The sequence below is a fragment of the Rutilus rutilus genome (genome assembly GCF_951802725.1).
Source record: "Rutilus rutilus genome assembly, chromosome: 10".
NCBI classification, from domain to species: domain Eukaryota; kingdom Metazoa; phylum Chordata; class Actinopteri; order Cypriniformes; family Leuciscidae; genus Rutilus; species Rutilus rutilus.
In genome coordinates this window covers 23,732,786-23,754,425 of record NC_140215.1, presented here as the reverse complement: position 1 = coordinate 23,754,425, position 21,640 = coordinate 23,732,786, and the positions used below count along the sequence as shown (strand labels likewise).

Sequence of the window (21,640 nt, the reverse complement as noted above, 5' to 3'; positions counted from 1 at the left end):
AATATGTTGTTCATTGTTAGTTAATGTTAGCTAATGCATTAACTAACGTTAACTAATAGGACCTTAAGTGTTACTCAATGCACTGTTCCCAAAACGTGTTTATTAGTGCCCACACAATAAGTTGCTGCCTTAAATATTTATGTACAATAAACTTGGTTGTTTAAATCATTTCAACTGAAATTACATTAAACTGACTTAAAAAAATGAGTTAAATATAATTTTGCTTGACTTTTTTCAAAATTGCTTAACTTATTTTGACCAGTTAAAGCAATGTAAAAACATAATTCTGTATGTTGTCAAAACATATTGATCACATAATTTTTTACAGTGTACTGTCATACAGCATGCAATATACTTATCTTTCCTTGCCTTGTGCTTTTGTGGCCAAACTGTCACATATCCTAGTGTTATTTTAGAATCAATGAGATACTAATTTATTTATCTTTATTCATTTTTTTTATATATATTTAATTTGTTCATTTTAATTTTAGTCAAAATGTTAGTAATTGTGTAGTGTTTTTGTCATTTTTATAAGTTTTTGTTAAAAAAAAAAAGTATGTATATTTATTTACAGTTTTAGCTATTTCAGTACATCAAGTTAAACTAAATGAAAATGAGAACTGTTAGTCTTGGCAACTGGCTGAAATAAAATTAGTTTTTTTTTTTAATATTTGATTTGATTTCAGTTAACATGCATTTTATTTCAAGCAACAAACAGTTTTTATGGTTTGGTTACACTTTATTTCACAGTATTTGTACATACAGTTACCCAAGAAAGTACTGGTAATATAGGCTAACTATAGGTTAAGGTTAGGTTAAGGGATAGGTTCAGGGTTAGTCACTGTAAAAAAAAATATATATATTGTTGGTTCAACTTAAAAAAAAGTAAGTTACCTGGTTGCCTTAAAAATTTTAGTCCATTGAAATGATAAATTTGAGTTAAGACAACAAAGTGACTTAATCAACAGAAACTAAAAATCTGAATCACATTAATCATTTAAGTTGATTTGACAAAAGAAAAAAAGTTGCGATAACAAATCATGAAAATAAATTTTTACAGTGTAGGTTATAACCCAGTTATTGTATGAAGTACATAGTATGTATATGCGGAACATGACTGTAAAATAAAGTGCTACCTATGATTTTAATTTTAGTTTCAGTTCCTCCAGTATCCTCTTACATTATTTAAGGACATCCTGCAGGTCTTTTAGTTGTATAACAATTCCCCCTGTCTGTTTGATTGATGGAGGGGTTTTATGTGAAGGAAGGAAAGGTCTATATCTTGTGGCACAGTCAATAACACTAATTAGGTATGTGCTGTACTGGGCATATGACAGGACGTGCCTGTCAAGTTACTCACAAAAAACCGTGAGCAGTTATCTTCCTTTTGTTTGTATTTTAGGATGGGTTTAGCAAAGGTAGTCAGAGTTTCTGGCCTGACCAGGAGGGGGTAAGTGCTTGGTTGCAACCAAGGAAACAAGAAAACAGTGCTCTGCCGAGGAGCTGTGGAGAGCCTAGCAACACCAAAGCTCAGCAAACACAGACATTCGTAACATGGCCCGAAATGATTCTTAGTATGTAAAAGCAGCTGCGGAGATGCATTCTGAGGTAAAGAGAAATGGTCGCTGAAGAGAGGGGTGCTGCTAGGCCACAAACTGAGGTACGAGAAACAAAAAACAGTGTTGAACAACTGTGAAAATCGCTGACTTCTGACTTTCTTTGAAACTTAATTATATCAATAAGTTATATGACAACCTTTGTTTTTACATTACTTTATTTTCAACTTTTTTATAAGTTATACAATATTGAACTCATTATTTTAAGTGTAATGTAATTTAAGTTGAAATGACTCAAACATCTAAGTTGACTGTACTTAAAAATTTAAGGCAGCAACTTTTTTTTTTTAACAGTGATACAATTGCTATATATAACAACAATATTACAAATTAAAAAGGCCTTTGTGATTTTAAAAACATTGTACATGTACTTTTTCAGCATTCATTCAAAGAACATTATCAGCGTCACAATGAAAGATTTTGTCCTGTCATTGCTGAGTCGTGGGTACGGCCAAATTGTGCCTGATGAAGATGGTAATGATGGAAGACTGGAGGTCTGTTTTGAACCAGAGGTAAATGTTTCTTACATATGTGTCTATATAAGGCCAGTTTCAATGAGCACGCAGTAGAACAGTCAATAGAAACATGATCTTTTCCAAACTAGGACTACTTCAACTGGAAATCTCAGCCTTCACTGCTGCGTCTTACGAGCAGTGGGCGTTTTTTTGGAGGCCTAGAGCCGGCGCCGCCTAAGACCTACAGTACAAGGAGAGGGCCTCTTATTCTGTATTCAGAAGATCTCGCACTGGCATACCAATCTGGCCAGGTTAACAGGAAGAGAAAGGCTCCTGGCTGCCCGAAACAGGAAGTTGAGAAGCAGCTGCACACACTGCAAGACCTGACTGGAGCAATTTTGGCCTTTGGAAAAAAGAAGGTACATTTGTGAAATAGAAGAAAGAACAGCCCGATCTCACGGGAAAACGTACAAATTCTACGAGGTGGCTTATTCGTACGAATTCATACGACCTGACTCGTACAAATTAGTAAGATTTTTGTAAAATCGTACATATTTTACGAATTGGCCAATTCGTATGAATTCATATGAATGACCTACCCCTGACCCCGCCCCTAAACCTATCCATCACGTGGGTTTAGACAAATCGTACAAATTCGTACGAGTGAGGTCGTACGAATTAGTACGAATTAGCCAACTTTTTATCATTCGTACGAATTCGTACGAATTGGTCGTGAGATAGCGTTGGAAAGAATAACACTATTACCCTTCACTGTAAAACATTTGTCTTAAAATGCCTTAAAAACATGAGTAAACTCAACTAAACATAAAGATATCCTTTGTTTTTAACTCACAAATAGTCGAAACAATGGATTACTTTTGTTTACTTTTTTGAAAACGTATAAATTTGAGTTCAAAATCCAAAACTTGTCACAACAGTTGGAGTAAATTTGACTTTAAAAATGTACCGTCTCCCTCAGGTGTAAAAAAAAAAAAAAAAAAAAAAAAAAGATATATATATATATATGAAGAGTTCAGATGCAAAAGTCTCTAAGTGCCATCTGATATATTACATATATATAAATATATGATATAAAAATATATATTAAAAAATATTCTTGTAAAAGTATGCACATTCAATGCAATTAAGCAAACTTCTTTTTCACAAGGGTAACTATTAAAAATAAAATCAATTTCAATAAATTGTTAATGCTGTTTGCAGAGGTCATGTATTTCTGGAAATATCACTCAGATTTACTGTTCCGGATATAAAGATTTAATGGTCAAGTTTAAAAAACATTAGATACTGAAAAGGCAGCTGAACCGAACAGTCGTCTGATTAATGTACCAGGTTACACACACGTACATGACCAAGTACTGCATGAAACAGTTCGTTATCTGTCAGATTTCTTCAGTTAAGAGGCCCAGATCTACTACAAATGCACTATTGTCCAGCTCTGCCTGAAGTTGCCTCCTGATTGCCAGAGAGCAAGAGAGGTGGGACATAAACTTGAAGGACAGACCAGTACACAGTAAATCTTCCAAAATTTTACTGCCCAGAAAAGTTGAAACTCAGGTTCAGGTCAGGGTGACAGACTCTGTGGTAGTATTAGTTTACCGGCCCTCATTGGCGAACCGCCTCTCTGGCCAGAGAGGTAACACCATCCTGAAGTCAACTAGGTGAAATGTGGTATGTTCATTTTACATTTCACTTCATAATCTTTCACTGAGCGCTTAAAACTGCACCTGGACAGGGGAGATAATCCTGCCGTCAGTACGCAACACACACACACACACACACACACACGGTCAGTGCTCAAGGTGTCTTCAATTTCCACACATTCCAGGTCAATCAAACTGGTGATTTACCCATAATGCGCCATTTGACCTCTGTGAGATGTGAGCTGCAAATCTTAATAAAGGTGTCCTGAGGGATTTTACATAAGCACACAGTCCACAATCTATCCAATTCCCGTCCACCACAATCTGCTAATGGTCCACAGCCCTTGACTGTTCCCTCATTATATGCACATTAATCCGCCCTCTCTCTGCGCCCCCGAAAATCATCTGTCGATGCGGAAGGAGATCAAAAGAATCACCAAATCAGGTGTGCATCTTGAATGAGAAACGTAAACTCCATGGTGGCTTCCGTTTCACAATGTCCATCTTCTATCATCCAAACATAAACCCGCATGAACCATCAGAAGAGAAACTGTGATCAGCAGGAAAAGAGCAACTTCAACGACACCGACAAATTGCTGCAGTATGTGACCGAAATGGCACTCTCTCGGGGCAAAAGGGGAATGATCCAGGTGATGAGAGCTGAATGCAGTAATCAGTGTGTTTACCTCATAGACATGAGGGTTTGGACAGGGATTTGGAGGGGATCCAGGAAGAAGGGTCTTCGGTGTGGGTGGCCTGTGTGAAGTCTCGATCTGTCACGTTCAACTGCAGCAGAATGAAAACAACACAGGTTCATCCAGAGACTCAAAAATGGCCGCCATAGTCATCCTCAGCAAAGCCAGCTGAATTCAAACAGATAATGCTCATAATTATCAACATAACACCAGTTGTTTTTAACAAATCTAAATGGCTAAAATAATCAAAACCAACACAACTCCAAACAAAACTGACTAAAATTAATTTTATAAAACATGAAACCTTTATAACCCACTTGCATTCAACATTTTTAAATAATACCGCTTTGGCACTCCTAAAATACAGAACCTATAATAAAGTGAAATAAACTTAAACTTTGAAAAAAACTAAAACTAAACTGAAAAGACGAATAGAAAACTATTTTAAAAACAAAATTAAAGTTGGCATGAAACGGAAGTCTTTTCTTCCCTATATGGGAACAAGGAAAAAAAAAATTTAACGCACGCATCAGAGAAAAGAAGAGGGAGGGGAAGATATTTTGTTTACAAGGGGACATGAATAATAATTTAAAAAAAGATGTGCATGGAAAAATCATTTATACTAAATACGGCAATATTCCATTTTGATTTCATGGTAACTGATTTCAAAGCATTGATGTCTAGCACCTGGTATCTCTTTATTATTGTTAAATGTTCAACCTAGGAGATCAAAACATCTCAGTTCTTTTATATTCTTTTGAAAAAAATTGCAAGGTATTGCATCCAAAAGAATTCCAGTGTGACTTCCTGCTTGGCATTCACATTTTCATTTTCAACTGACATTTAATACAAATAGGAGGAACCTTGAAAATAAGTGAACCTTGAAAAGAAGGTGAACATCATGTTTGAATGGTTTCAAAAGAGATAGTTAGAGATAATGTGGAACAGTTCCATGTTTTTGCAGAGGCCTAAGAAATCATGAAGATGTGAAAATCAAACACATGTTCTTTTTATATATGATTCTTTTTTTCTTTTAGGAAAAAGTTGGATCTTTTGCTGGTGTAACGCACCACTTATTGCCAGATACTAAACATGCTACACAGAACATCCAGAGAAGAAGAGAAGAGAACTCTAATCTAAACCAGGTTAAAGGTGAGGATCTTTAAACACTTAAACACTCTGGTCAACCTTTTAAAATGTATAGGCTTAGAATTTGTATTTATTTATTCATAGACAGGTTTATAGAATAAAAGGCAAAAATGCTTTTACTTTATTGTTCATGTTATTTATAATAATTAATTAATAAAAAATAAATAATGTATCATAAAAACTGTCCATATGACTCATGTACTATATTCCAATTCTATTGAAACAACGCAATAGCTTTTTGTGAGGAACAGAATAAACTTAGCCATTTTTACACTTAAATCTTGACATCTAATCAAATTTTTTATGATTCTTTGTTTTAATTTTGGAACATGACACATCCAGTCCTTATTCACTTTCATTATATAAAAACAGTGGCCCAATTAAAATAATAATAATGTAAAAAAAATAATAATAAAAAAATCACTTTTTTGGTAAATGGAAGAAAGCAAGTCATTTGACAACATACTTTTCTTTTCTTTTTTTTCATGTACAATACTGTTCAAAACTTTGGGGTAAGTAAGATTTAAAAAAAAAATTAAAAGAAAATAAATAGATTTGTACTTTTATTAAGCAATGACACATTAAATTGTGACAGTAAAGACATTTATATAGCTAAATCTTCATTAATTAAATAATTAAGTAAATCATTATTTCCACAAAAATGTTAGGCTGTAGAATGTTAGAATGTAACTGTTTTCAACATTGATAATAATTAGACATGTTTCTTGAGCAGCAGATCAGCATTATTATGATTTCTGAAGGATCATGTGACACTGAAGACTGGAGTAATGATGCTGAAAATTCAGCTTTCATTAAACATAGGCTACGCTACAATATGTAACTTTTTTGTTCAAAATTAACCAAATTTAAATAATGAGTCATACATCAATCCTTTTTACAAAAAGTGTTTTTGTCTTACCCTGATTCACTATCGTAAGCCCATTATCAGTGTTTATAATACTCACCCCTGCATGTCTCGTCAAAAAGGCTACTTTGACGTGTATGTGGTGGTGTGGGAGTGACATAGGTTAGTTGTCACAACTAGCGAGAAAGGTTGACATGAAGCATGCTAAATCTCCAACCTTTGAGGAATCACCACGCTGAACGGAGGAGAGCCTGCTGAAAACACGAAAACGCGAAAAGGCTTGTTATAAAACGAGAATCAATACTGGCTTGGCCTGACTTGAGATTGAGATTTGAAATGTTGTAAAAGCGACACGGAGATGGTGTTTTTATTACTCAAGAGGTAAGGTGTTTTATTGAACAGATAAATGGCCACATGTAGCACTCTAACAGAGTTCATTGTAAAGCAGTATCTATTGTGAAGGGTCAATATGGTTGTTGTAGCGCTGTGCTGGAATTTAATTTCAAGGAAGTACCGTGTCTATGGGTATAGCTATAACATCTTCAGCTAGTCAGCTTGAGATCCTTTCCATCTAAACTGCTTATACCTCTGTAATGAAAGTTTTATGAGCAGTATTATAACCATATTCATCAGCACAGTCACTCGCCGAAGCACACAACCAAAACAATGTTCGGAAATACTTTACAATAAGGTTTATTAGTTAACTTTAGTGTAGGCTATTAATCAACATGAACTAACCATGATCAATACATTTGTTGCTGTATTTATTAATATTTGTTAACATTAATTAATGGAAACACATATGTCCATTGGTTCATGTTACTAATGGCATACAACTTTTGATTTTAATAATATATTAATAAATGTAAATTTACATTAAGAAAGAAAGGCTGTAGAAGTGCAGTTCATTATTAGGTCATGTTAACTAATGTAGTTAAAGGAGCTGTATGTAAGAAATGTATTTCAATTAATCATAAAATGGCCCTGATATGTCACTAGACATTAAGAAATCATGTTCATTTCAAATACTTATATCACTGACAACAGTAGTCCGGCCAGGATACTGTCATTTAAAAGTGAAGTTGCAGCCCTCAACTGATGTTGATGTTGTCATGTTGTGTTTTGGCCTGAAGCCCCACCCTCCACCTATCTACCAATCACAAAGTCAGTAGTGTTTCGGCATCCGGGTTGCCAGCTCTGCTCTAGTTACCACAGCTGCAGCTACAAACGTGTCAGCCTACGTTCCTGCTGGATCCTGCAGCCTATCTGGCAACCTGGAGTCAGGGGGGAGGGGGAGGGGATACACTGCTCTACAGTAATTTGAAAGTGATTGCAGTACCAGTTTTGGCCACAATCTTACATACAGTTCCTTTAACTAATGTTAACTAATGAACCTTATTGTAAAGTGTTATCCAATGTTCTTCCGCAAACTGCAGCGTTTTTTTTTAACCGCTGCTAGAGGGCCAAAAGCTACATAGAGTACCTTTACATTTTAAAACATTAAAATACAAAACCGTTATTTTAAATGTTAATAATATTTCACAATATTACTGTTTTTACTGTATTTTTGATCAAGTAAATGCAGTGTTGTTAAGCATAAGAGACTTCTTTCAAAAACATTACACAATATCTTTTTCAACATTTGAACGGTAGTTACATCCCATATCTATCATAAAATTATAAATCTCATTGTGTTTCAGGAGAAAAAGCGGGACAGGTCAGATACCAGCCACATTTCCTCTGTTCCCCTCGACCCAACAGGGCCACCCTTGGCCTTCTGCCGCCCATAACGGAGGGTTTGGTACATGTGCAAATCCATGAGGAAACTCATGCTGCACCAGGTATAGTTCATGAAATCTAACACAAGTGACACTAACGATCAGATAAACGTCGACTATACAAAAGCAGTTCTTGATTAGATCAACAACATCCTGTGCAGGACAGCAATGCCAGTGAACACAATGCAGAAACGCAAAAAAATATTTGTTGCCAGTGTTTGTCCATTCAGAGGGTGAATGTTTACATATTTAAGATCTTTAACACATGTCAGATACCTGCCTCTGAATGCGCGCCATTCATGTCGGGACTTACAGCTTTTAGTTTGGATTTTACTTTCCCATTGCCAAAAGGAAGTAAAAAGTGATTCCTAAAATGTAAACCATTTTGATTTCAAGCAGCTTCTTCTGTGATGCTGTGAAACATAATTGGATACAGAGAATAACGGTTTCGCTTTAACCTAATGTCAAAATCAATCTTGATTCCAGATGAACAAATGACCTTTAAGACTAAAGCACAGAAAGATGAACTGAGAGAGAAGCCGAAAGAGAGAAAAGGACAGGATAGGAGTCTCAGGATAGCGGTTGACACATGCAGAGCTCAGATGAGTCCGATCCCTGAGACAGAACCTGCACATCAGACTGAAGATAAAACAGTGAGTCCAATAACCAGATTAATCATCTTTAGTACATGTTGCTCTGGCTCTTTTCGTCTGTTTCCCAACAGTGACCTGAAATTCCCTCCAACCATATAATTGACACTGTGCTTTTGGCATCATAAGGCCAGACACTTGGAAAGTTCTACTCATAAATAAACATCTGACCTTTAACAGCATCTGATTTCATTTTTCTTGGTTAATCTCTGTCACTGATGTAATATACTGTTGTTTATGTGAAGTATTTGGCTTTTGAACCTTTACAATGAAAAACGGAGACCAGAAATGCTAAGGTGAAGTACTGTACATGTGAATTTGATCAAATGTCTAAATGATTTCCACTTTTTAGTCCATGTGTTTTTCCAAACTGCATGACCATAACTTCAAAACTTAGCTAAAGAGCTTTTCATTATTTTGCTTTGACATATACCAGATACTCCCACATCTTATCGACCATCTGAAGGATCTAAATGGCCGTGGGAAGCGCACTCGGATGGAGAGTGGAAATGGCGTTGCAGAGACGTGCCCTCTGAGGTCAGTGTATGTGGATTCGTCTTTGGAATACAGCCCGCTCTCACGGGTCAACTACTACGGTGGACACATGGAGGGATCCCGCCAGAGTAAGACAAGAAGTACATCAGTATTTAGCGGACCATTTAAAGTCCATAAAATCCACATGTGACATCCAGATACAAGCCTGAAGTCATACATTTGCTAAGTATGTTCTGCAAAACTGTGTTTGCTTTAGTGAGACATTGTGGGGGTGAAACTCACGAGAGGAGAGTGAATATAGAAACAGATCCCAGCTTCACCGTCTTCCACTTACCACCCATTAACCAGAGCCCGCTGGTCAACTCAGACTCTGACAATACTTCAACAATGGTAAGAATTCGGTATTTGGTAATTACACTGCAAGAAATGGCTGAAGACACATTTATATCAACCATCACTCTAAACCAATGCACTTCTTATAAACAAAATATCAAACAAATCTTGTTCTCTATTTTTCTGCATGTTAACTTCTGTGATGTTAACTCTATGTTAACTTCTTGGCAGCTTCTTGACAAAACTTGTCAAACATTTTCAAAAGAGAAAACACCTAATATTACTGAAATATGTATTGTAAGAACACCTGGGACTCTTATTCAAGCGCAAACCTCAAAATGACTCTTTACTTTAAATACTCTTTTCTCTTTTCTGTACTTTTCTGCATTTTAACATCTGCTCTAGCTTCTGTTCTGAATTACTCTTCACTCTCAGAAAAAAAGGTACAAAAGCTGTCACTGGGACAGTACCCTTCAAAAGGGTTCTAATATGTACCATTTAGGTACTAATATGTACACGCTTGGTACCAATATGTACTTTTGAGGGACTTAAATGCACTCTTTAGGTACAAAGGTGTAGCCTACCTTTTGAAAAGGTACCGCCACAGTGACAGCTTTTGTACCATTTTTTCTGAGAGTGTTCCACAAGAGGATAATGGATATTTTTGAATCTTGCATGATAAATTGCTTATCATTTTCTTCATGTGTAATTCACTACATTTTTAAATGCTATATTGTGAAATTTTTTTTTTATTCTTTTTGAGTAGATTTTAAAATGCTGCATTTTCACTCAGTGTTCAGTGTCACATGATCCTTCAAATTCATTCTAATATGCTGATTTGTTGCTCGTTTTGTATTATTATTAATGTTCTGCTGCTAATTATTTTTGTGGATTATTTAATTTGGATTTAATTGCTAAATAAAAGCATTAAAAAAAAACTTCTGACCCCAAACTGAACGGTTCTCAAACATCCAAATAACAATAGATTTGTCTTTTATAAATTCACCATATCTTCTGAAAATGATTTAAGTGTATACAAATGATGTAGTTCTTTTGGAATTGTCTTGAAGAATAAACCGGAAATAACAGATAAAAGAATGAGTTGTGAGAATTTACCACAACGAGAACTACACGTACATCTCCCTGGCATCAAAGTGGGAACTACACATGAAAACCCCCCAGAGAGCCGTGTGTGCAGGAAAGTGCTGCTGCTTTTCCCTGCACAAACAGAACATACAGACACCCATCAGCCGGATGGTATGCAACATCACATTGCACACTTTTACCTTAAGTACATTTGCATAATGGATTAGTTTATTATACCACATTTTACCATTCTTTCTTTATTGTGCCTTAGATGACCTTCATAGGACCCCTGTTCAGGAGCGTAAGCCATATGGTGATCTGCATGCAGAGGGGCTCGACCAAAAAGGACAGGACCCTCTCTCTGACAGCAAGTGCAGGATTATAGAGATGGACCTCGGGCACATCATGTGGTCGGACGATATAGAAAAGGGAGGTAGTGATATATTTATTTCTTTTTTAGATTTTACACAGTGTGGCTGCGGATATGACTCACAACATATATGCTGAAAGAAATACAACAAAAACAATCCATTTTAGCAAGATCGTTTTTGTGATATGATCTTTTTAAGTATCAACCTTTATGCCTTATTCAACCTTATTCAAACTCAAAATCTTGTCAAACATTTTCAAAAGATAATATTACTGAAATACATTTCGTAAGAACACCTGGGCGCTGAACTCAAAATGACTCATCCTGAAAGTCAACAGCACTGCAGTATTGAAAACTGGTCAAGTGATGAAAAAATATTAGAACACTGCCAAGACTGAGACTTGTACATGTACAAGCATTACCAACGAGTCTGGAATCATGTGATCCTGCTTGAACTTTATAATAACAGTTATATATGAATATGGCTTGAATGTACTTTCAGGTTAATTGTTACATTTAAAAAATGAAATTCAGTATTGAGGTTTACTGACCTGTCTCACTCGTGCATTACTAATGTTAATTTATAGCACAAAAAATTTCACAATGTATATTACAATATTTCAGTATTTATTATAAATGACTTAGGGTTAGGGTTAGGCCATGCACATCATTTATTTATTTTTTAAATGCATGTTACTTCGAAATCTTTAATCAAAATAACTACCCCTCCCTCTTGCAGCAACATCTCTTCTCTTCTCTGATGATGCGTTTACTGTCGAAATGGCGGCACAACCTGTCACTCACATGACATCACAGCAGTAGCAAACCACAGCCATCCAATCAATTCCCAATGGACAAAATCAAGTCCCGCCTTAAATTTTTTCTTGTTCGAAAAGCCGTTTCACTCTGATAAACGTCACAATAGCAAAGAAAAGACGTATTCAAAAACTTGATTCAAAAACCTAATGCATATTATTGAGTTAAACCTTAAAGGTATAGCTGAGGATTTTCCCGAATTTTAGAAAAGAACCACCCTCTCCACTTTTTAAAAAATGCACATGCGCAACACTCTACCTGCTCCCGAGAGGGAACGCCTATTAAACGTGTGCAGAGCATGCACGAGCTAATCATAGCTTACATTAACTTTTACTAGCAGTGATTTTAAATGGATTTCTCCAAATAGCATGCCAAACTTTACCTGTCAAGTAGAAACTTCGCGACTGAGGCATCAGTGGGAAGCCCAACCTGTGTTTTGAGTGCACGCCATCGTGTGAATCGTGTGCACGAGCACGTACGACGGCCTTACATAAACATATCACCAGAATGATTGACACTTAGGAGGACCAATAGTCTTGATGATCCACCCGGAAAAAGAAAATCCTCCGCTATACCTTTAATTTAAAGTCTTGCCAATTTATAATATCTCTTTCTCATTTTTAACCATCTCATTTTTCATGCTGCTGACCGCCTTTCCTCTTCTCATTAGTTCACACATACTCTCCTCATCCAGAGCTTAAATAAGCTGTACGCTCCAGGGCTGCAGTGGCTCATACAGTGAAGCCGTGCTGGTAGAGCAAAGCCCCCCTCTGAGGGCCGAGCACCTCTTCATGTGTGGCTCGGCTGGTGCTTGGCTGCAGCTAAATGAAGTCTTTAGACAGGCAGAGCAGTGGGGAGTGAGGACAGGGGTTGGTGGGAGATCTCAGGGGCTGATATGGTAAATAACAACACAGAGGCTAAGGTTCAGTTGTCCTCTAGCGCTCTGGGACCCAGGCAAAACAAGTCTCTATGAGAATTTCTGAGCATTTCTGCAGTCATTTCTGGTTCAGTCTTAAGTGAATTCTTTTCCTTTAATTCCCTCAGATCAACATCCCCCCCTTGGTCCATTGCCACCCCTGGTGGGCCGGAGGGGTCCCGGTAAACAGAGCTCCATGGCTGTGTACAGACAGAACCTACATGACCCTGCAGACACAACAGAAGCACAGACAGGAAACACTAGAGGCTGTCTTCCTCCGGAGCTCAGAGGTAGCCGGATGCTTCATAAAGACGGTTCAAAACAAGTTACAAGAAAAGCAGGCCAATTTTTTTGCTGTGCACTCTGTCTAGAGTCTAGGGTATACCCGGCCCGGTGACAAGCAGGTCAAGGGTTAATCCTTCATAAAGTAAAAAACAAAACAAATATCATATTTATTACATTGCATAATATTTAATAAATAAATACATATTATAGGTATATTTGTATAGTTAGATTTGACCAATATATATATATTTATTAGTCTTTCTTTGAGTCTATACAACTATGGAAACATGTAAAATGTATATATATATTTTTTTATTAAATGTAGAATATGTAATAACTAAATACAGTTGCATTAAAGATATATTTTTAACATAGATATTTTTGAGTGTATATAATTATTGTATAAACTCAAATATCTATATATTTGTCCATATATATTATACAATAAATAAATAAATGTTTACATAATATTACAATATATAATATTTTATAAATAAATATAATATTAATAATATTGATATATTTGTATAGTTAAATTTAACCAGTATTTAGATTTTCTTTGAGTTTATACAGTACAATTAGTGTACTTGCTCAAATTACTGTACGAGTTTATGGCAATATAATGGCAAAATGTTAATATACAAAATGTATTATAAATATAAAGGCTTCTAAAGATGTGCTTCTAAAGATGTGCATGCTAAAAACTTTTTTTATTTAGATGCTTTTGATTCGTCAATATTGTGCATTTCAGCAAATACTCAAACATACAAAAATGTACATGTAAACATTACGTTAAATGCCGAATAGTGAGATTATGCTGATATTAAATATGAAAATACCATTTGACAACATATTTCTGTGACGCTTTGTTTGATATGTCTAATGCAATGACATTTTTACATGTGGCCCAAGACAAGTGTCATCTTGGAGCCCCTCTATATAGAGCAATCTCAACTTTTTTCCATTTTTAGGTTTGTCAAGTCTGTCTGTTTGAATCTGTGTGTTTTCAGAATGGGAGCGAGGCAAAGCGTTGGGCACCTTAATAATGGGTCCTGATGGTGAAATCATACGCTTGTCTCTCTGGGATCCCGCAGTTGACACCGAGGACCACCCAATAAAGGGTGATGTCACACAAGGTCACGGTAATCGAGGCTTTACTTGGTTTTATATTGTGCTCAACCAAATAAACACAGAGCACAGTAATGTCTATACTGGCCTTTGCTCGCATTGGGCTCTTAAAGAAAAGGGGGGAAAAAACGCATTAAAATGTCCACAAGATGTTATTCTCAACGATGTGTGTTATTAGTTATTATGTTGTAAATGTAACTTGTTGTCAGGGGAGTCTGTGTTAGTGTATTACAAGGACAGAGTAGTTGCTGGGTAAGAGTTCAGGTCAAATAAAGGTACTCTGAAGGGGAAACACAGCAGACAAAACAAAAATAGAGAGCAGAGGAGGTCCGTAACAGACAGAGATGATGTTAACATGAAGAATGTACCTCTTTGTTTCCAGTTCTTAAGGTTGTGACTTCTGAGGGAGATTTGAAACAGCCTTGGACGATCGTTATACAGGACCACACCACAGATGAAGGTTAGAGTTTCCTATCCAAAGCACTGGAAGAATTTACTCTGTGTGCAGATTTATTATCGGACATGGTTAATATGAAACAATGTACATTCAGTTACACTACTGTTCACATGTTTGGGTTTGGTAAGATTTTTAAATGTTTTGGAAAGAAGAATCTTATGCTCCCCAATGCTGCATTTATTTGTAAAAAAAAAGAGAAAAACATATATAGTTTAGAATAGCTGTTTTCTGTTTTAATTTTATTTTAAAATGCAATTTATTCCTGTGATGTAAAGCTGAATTTTCAGCATCATTACTTCAGTCGTCAGTGTCACATGATCATTCAGAAATCATTCTGATATGCTGATTTGCTGCTCAGAAACATTTCTTATTATAATCAAAGATGAAAATAGAATGTTTGTGGAAACAATGATATATATTTTTTTCAGGATTCCTTGATGAATAGAAAAAAATCTATTCAAAAATGTTAATTATTTGACGAAACAACATTTATTTGAAATAGAAATCATTATAAATATCTTCATTATTGTCGAATAAAAGTATTTTAGCAAAAATCGGACCCAAACTTTTGAATTGTAGTGTATATATTAATATTATTATTTTAATAATAATTATTAACAATAATAATAATATTAATATAAAACATATAATGTACTAGTATTAATAATCAGGTATAACAGAATATAATAACATTCATTGTAAAATTATATTATTTGGCTACTCTTTTATATGAGTTTCTACCTGTAGCTGTAGATGTCCTCAGCAAATGAGCATTTTTACATAACCAACCTTTTTTTTTATTTTTTTTTTTATTAATCCCACTCTCAAACTCGTCTCATATGGGCCCTAACGAGCAAAATATGAGTAAAAATAGTACAGTACAATGAAACACACAAATATGCATATAAAGCACACGCTGCCCCCTCCCGCTCTCATGCTGGCTGCTCCACATCTGGTAGTGGTTTGCAGCAGTGAGGTATCCCGGACAGAGAAACCCGATCCCCCCCCAGGCTGAGGCCTAATCCCGGCCCAGGAGTCTGTGTGACTGACAGAGGCTGTGTTTTCTCAAGCCGACCTCTGGAGCTGCTCTGTTTCCTTTATCCTGTCACTGGTCAGAAACTCAACCCCCACCGACTCGCCTTAGCCCACCAAACCCCCTCCTCCATCCACACTTTCTAAATAAAGACTGTTGGAGCAAATGGCTATCATCACGAGGGCAACATCCCCATACCATGATATATATCCAAAAACCAAGGCAGCATAATTATCTGATACTATCATTGTACTATGGTACTGTGAGAGTACTATTTTGTTATTAGTTCTTGAACTACTAGTATCAACGTTTAAATTAATCATGTAGTGCAATGCACTTATTGCGTACATACATGTTTTTACATTGTACTTATAATTATGTATTTAGATCAGTAATCGATTTCTGTAATTACATCTATAACTACAGTTGACCCTTCCCTTCCCATGCCACAAAACCTGTCCCTGATCTTACCCGGCCGTATCCCACCTCAACAGCAGCAAAAGTGTCTTGCAATACAACATGAACACAATTTACTCTACACATTTTTTTATGTAAGTAACGTTACATGGTAGTTAAAAACATCTTAAATAAAGTGTGACCTTTATTTTTCTTCAAGTTCTAGTAAATCCCCTACTGATATATTTCAATCAAAAGCTAAGTTTTAGCTACAAAACAGTCAGATGTGTGTTACAGCAGGCTATTCATCCATTAACATTAGTGCTGCAGACAGCTCTTTACGTTAACCTAAAACCAAATGCCAATACGTGTGTCCTTGTGCTTATTCTGGGATGTTTTATGCTTGTCTGTCTGGACATTGACAATGTGCTAACAAGTTGGTTGCTGAAAATAGTAAGGAGTGTTCAGAGGTGCCACATAGCATTCTGGGGTGTCTGGAATGCTGGAGACGGGTGGCGTTCATTACAGATGGACCAGCAGAAGGGAAGGAAGAAATGTGAAAACAAGAGGCAGCAATGCTCCCCTGAAGCTTATTAATTAAGTGTATGTTTTCATTTGTAGAATAATATTTTCATTTGTAACACATTTATAGAAACATTTATTTATTTTGACCCAAGGCTGATATCGCAAATAACATTCTGTTGATATAGTAAAAACATTGTAGTCCCTCTAGACTTCCGCTGACTAGGATTTCTAAAGAAGTCTTTTGTGAAAAAAATAATAATTGAGAGATCAAAATAATGAGCTACATTAATCCAAACAGTTTAGTAGACAATCTCATATTTACTAACGGATAAGTGAAATGGAAGTCACGATAGTCTTTTCTTCCCTATAGGGACATCTTTCCGAGTTAAACGGCTTCTCCAACAAGACAAAATGTAGGGAGGGACTTGATTTTGTCCATTGGGAATTGATTGGATCATTGTTGTTTGCTGTTGCTGTGATGTCATGTGAGTGACAGGTTGATCCCGCCCTCTCGCCAGTAAACACGTCATCAGAAAAGAGAAGTCACTGCAAGAGAGAGGGGAAGTTATTTTGATTAAAGATTACGAGGGCACATGCATTAAAATAAATAAATAATGATGTGCATGGATAAGTCACTTATAATAAATACTGCAACATTCCATAAAAAAAATAAGAATTGTCCATTTTGATTTAATGCTGACTTCAACTGCTAGTAATAATAGTGAGGTAACTAACAATTGACATATACAAAGTTCTGTTATGAAATTCTAGATGGCGCAGGCTGATTGGTCCTTATTTGTTAGCAATCACATTGTTATCTACATAATGCAGCTGATTGGTTGCTGTGGCATCAGCAGCCAATGAGCTTGCTGCTCAACATTCAAATACTTGGCATGGTTTGCAGTTAGCAGTCGGTCTACAGCGCTCTTCAGAAACCCTCCACCTTCCCCAGCTCCACCTGGATAGCAGATCTATTCTGCCAAGACCAAATACATTAACTTTGCCATATCAATTACCATGCCAATCTCTCAGAGAGCTGTCATGACAGAAATAATGTTTTATATTATATTTTATATGTAAAAACAAGTAACACAAATCTAGTGACCAGTGAGACGAGAAAACAAGCAGAAGAGCATTCCTGTTGCTTTTTGGCAGGAATTGTGTCATGCCTGATGAATAATTGCAGTGGCTGGGTGGGTTAGATCAGAGGGCGAGGAAGGTGAGTGGGGTGTGGAGAGACAGAGCAGAGGTCCCACATGTGGAACCAAATGCAGCCCTTCTCTCCTGAGGATGGGGTCGCTGCTGCATTCACACTGCCTTACAGGCGAACATGTGAGGCTCTTTCCATCCCCCTTCAGTTAAACTCCCTCCCTCGTACTGTCTATCTCCTCCACACACCCGTTTCTTTGCCTCATTGACATCAAAGCAGCGCTGGAACCCATTAAAGCAGACAGACTTGCTGAAAAATAAACCATCAGTGACCGGTGCAGGGGTGCAAAATAACTGGCCGCTCTGTGTCCTGACTATAGGCCGGTGGCGGGTACACAGGCTGTGATCCAGAGAGAGGCACAAAGAAAATACTGCAGATCCTACAGCAGGACACTGAACATGCTCGCTGTCTCATGGTTAAATGCAGAAGACAGAAATCTGGCGTTCAAAAGTTTGTGCGAGAATATCCGTGCCAGCAAAATACATTGAACAAGTAGCAAACTGAGAAGCTGCGGTTGCTATTCTACAACCTAAATCAAACCGCACAGTAACCTCAGAACTATTTTCTCAGACAAAAAGATTTGACTGAGAAATGACTAGACATATAAACATACTATTATAAATACATTTAGCATGGCAAGCTGAAGTGCTGTCATGTGCTGTTGAGGTTTTTGTGAGCGATCATGTTTGGGACAGGCCATCAAGTTAGTTGTGCCCCCTGGTGGAATGCAGCACTTTTCCATGAGGTTCATCCACGTGATTAGAGGCGACGCAAGCATACTAAACTTTGGTCTTGCGACAACTCAGTGCATTCATGTCATGTCAGAATGATTGTATTTACAAGCTGAGCGCAACCATGAAGTCATAATTACCAGTGGGAGATTTACCAGACCTGACTTTCCAAGGTGTGTGTCAAGATTTGTGGCAAAAGAAAACTGGTATTGATCATAACAATCTATGATTGAATGTTGACGGTACAATTTATTTTGCCATCTTGTTTACAGTTGATTGAGATTCATTTAGTTGGTTTATTTCAACTGATACGATAAAAGACAAATTACAGACAAAGTATCAGTTAAATACCTAATGTGCAATGTTTACTCTTCATCTTTTTATTTTGTTGAATTAGCACAAAAAAGAAGTCAAATAGTGAGTCCATTTCATTCCAAAGAAAATCACTTGACCGCATATTACATAGCAATTACGATTTCTAAACCTCCCAGGATGCAGAATGACTTCCACTTTACTGAACACAGGCTATCTTTCTTATTGCATCTAGAGCCACAAAAATGATTCTTGAGTCACTTAGAATGCACTACTGTCTGTAAGATTTTTTTCGAAATGTTTTTGTCTCTAATGCTCAAAAACAGCGTTATTGTAAAATATGATTACAATTATAATCATAAATATCAGTGTCACATGATCCTTCAGAAATCATTCAAATATGCTGATTTGCTTCTCAAGAAACATTTCTTATTATTATCAATGTTGAAAACAGTTGTGCTGCTTAACATTTTTGTGGAAAACATGATGTTTTTCAGCATTCTTTGATGAACAGAAAGTTCAAAAGAACATAATTTATTTGAAATAGAAATAGAAATAGTTTGTAAAATTATGAATCTTTACTGTAAATTTTCATTAAATGAATGCATCCTTCCTGACTAAATAAAGGTATTCATTTTTTGGTCACACTTTAGATTAGGGTCCAGTTTTCACTATTACCTAGCCTATGACTTTTGCCTCAATAAACTCCTAATTACTGCTTATTAATAGTTAGTAAGGTAGTTGTTAAGTTTAGTTATTGGGTAGGATTACGGGATGGGGAATATACTCAGGCAGAATAAGGCATTACTATGTGCATAAGTACTAATAAACAGCCAATATCCTAGTAATATTCATGCTAATAAGAAACTAGTTAATAGTGAGAATTGGACCCTAAACTAAAGTGTTACCTTTAACTCCTTTAAAAAGTAATGCAGAAACATACTATCTCTGTTTGCAGAGGAAGTCGCCACTAGTACATCTGAAGAAACTACTTCTAACATGGAACAGCTTGACTCTAGTCATAAGGTATGACCTCAAGCAAACCTTTCCATCCTGCCTGGATCACAAAACATCTCACTATATCTGCTGAGAGTCAGAGAGACACTTTTATAATATAGTATGAAATATTTCACAGTGAGAGAGAAGGAATTAACCATGAACTACAGTTCACTGCACTCCACCTCAATATAGCAAAGTCAGATTAATCTCTTTGAATCAAAGCCAGTTCTGTTCCCAAATTAATGACATTTCCATTACGCAGACAAAGTCAGCATGCTTTTCTTATGAATTAATATTTTTATTATACTTCAGTGTGGAGCACAGCATGTGTTGACCAGTAGTTGTTGTTAAATCAAGCAACATGTATGGCGCAATCTGTTGTTTCATTGATTTTGTCTTTTTTGATAATTCAAGGACATTGCTAAGTGCTTTTTTGGCACCAGAGAGGGTTTCCATCCTGCGTGATCCTTAGCATTGTGCAGAGCAATGGCAAAAACACAAGAACTTTGCACAGTAAACTAATCAGACATTTTCTTTAGGTTTTTGATCATAACTGCAACTTCTTCGGCCAGAAAGCCTTGATGATCTATGAGTCCTCCTGAATTGTCCAGGGTAATTGTTTTTGTGAAAATTACAACATATTTGTGTGGTGTTTTTTTTATAGGCTTTTAAGGTCAGTCAACTTGCAGAGAAAACTAATGCTAAGAAGAAGCAGCAGCATCTTTTAGGTCCCTACAATGAAACATTCCAGAATACACAGGTGAGTCTTTTTACACCTGTATACAGCTGAATATTAAAGGGGTCATATAATGCCATTTTTGTACAAGCTAATATGATTCTTTAGGGTCTAAATTAAAAGTTTGTAATATACTTTATTTAAAAATTCTCATTAGTATTGTAAGAAAACACTCATTTTACCTGGTCAAAAACAGCTCTGTTTTCAGCACGCCATTTAAGTGCATGTGTCTTTAAATGATAATGAGCTTTGCTCACCCCGCCCCTCTGTTCTGTGCGTACACCGTAACACAATAACACAATAACCATAACGCGTTGTTCATTATAAACGTGGGATTATGAAATTATATTGAGAACGTCGTACATAGAAAACATGCCGTAATGTACCCTGAGTGTAAACAGCCGTGAAGCGTGCAGCAAGCGATTTGCAAAGATTAATATAAATATTAATATAAAGGTTAATAAAACGTTACACTCACTTCTTCTTCTGGAGGTGCAGCAGGAACACGAATAGTTGGTACCGATTCTTTTTTCAGGAGCAGCTTCTTAGCAAAACCAGCTTTATATTGACCTCGTTTGTAAAGCAGTCTGGTGTGTGAAATGATTCGCGCAAACATGAAAGCATTGACGTTGATCGTGGGGAATATTCTCTTCGAAAACAAAACTCAGGCACTGCGTCTTCAGTGGTTCGGATTTAGGAACATCAAAATGACTGCTGTGTTCGTTATTACACCCAAGAACAGAACACCACAATCGCTTAGACGCCATTCTGCTCATAGACAGTGCTCCAGCGTATCAACAATGACCGCGCCGGTCCACGCGGACTATGATTGACAGCTCGCTCACGAGCGAGGGCGGGTCTGTGTTGAAACGCTGCTGTCAATCAACAATCGTGAGACGTCACAAAATCGAACGGCTTGATTTGAGGTGGGGGAAAACATATA

At 36.5% G+C, this 21,640-nt stretch overlaps 1 protein-coding gene across 1 annotated transcript in view; it reads left to right on the top strand.

Annotated features, from left to right (window-relative positions):
- The first annotated feature begins 1,530 nt into the window (after window positions 1-1,530).
- Window positions 1,531-21,640, top strand: part of kiaa2012 (KIAA2012 ortholog) — a 40,857-nt gene continuing 20,747 nt past the window's right edge. The window contains exons 1-15 of the mRNA XM_084422078.1: window positions 1,531-1,660; window positions 1,996-2,128; window positions 2,221-2,490; window positions 5,465-5,579; window positions 8,142-8,282; window positions 8,706-8,872; window positions 9,306-9,492; window positions 9,621-9,754; window positions 10,768-10,954; window positions 11,055-11,216; window positions 13,014-13,175; window positions 14,181-14,312; window positions 14,681-14,758; window positions 19,921-19,988; window positions 20,626-20,721. Coding sequence (XP_084278204.1) covers window positions 2,027-2,128; window positions 2,221-2,490; window positions 5,465-5,579; window positions 8,142-8,282; window positions 8,706-8,872; window positions 9,306-9,492; window positions 9,621-9,754; window positions 10,768-10,954; window positions 11,055-11,216; window positions 13,014-13,175; window positions 14,181-14,312; window positions 14,681-14,758; window positions 19,921-19,988; window positions 20,626-20,721 — 2,001 coding nt within the window. The 5' untranslated portion in view covers window positions 1,531-1,660; window positions 1,996-2,026. The remainder of the gene's footprint in view (window positions 1,661-1,995; window positions 2,129-2,220; window positions 2,491-5,464; window positions 5,580-8,141; window positions 8,283-8,705; window positions 8,873-9,305; window positions 9,493-9,620; window positions 9,755-10,767; window positions 10,955-11,054; window positions 11,217-13,013; window positions 13,176-14,180; window positions 14,313-14,680; window positions 14,759-19,920; window positions 19,989-20,625; window positions 20,722-21,640) is intronic.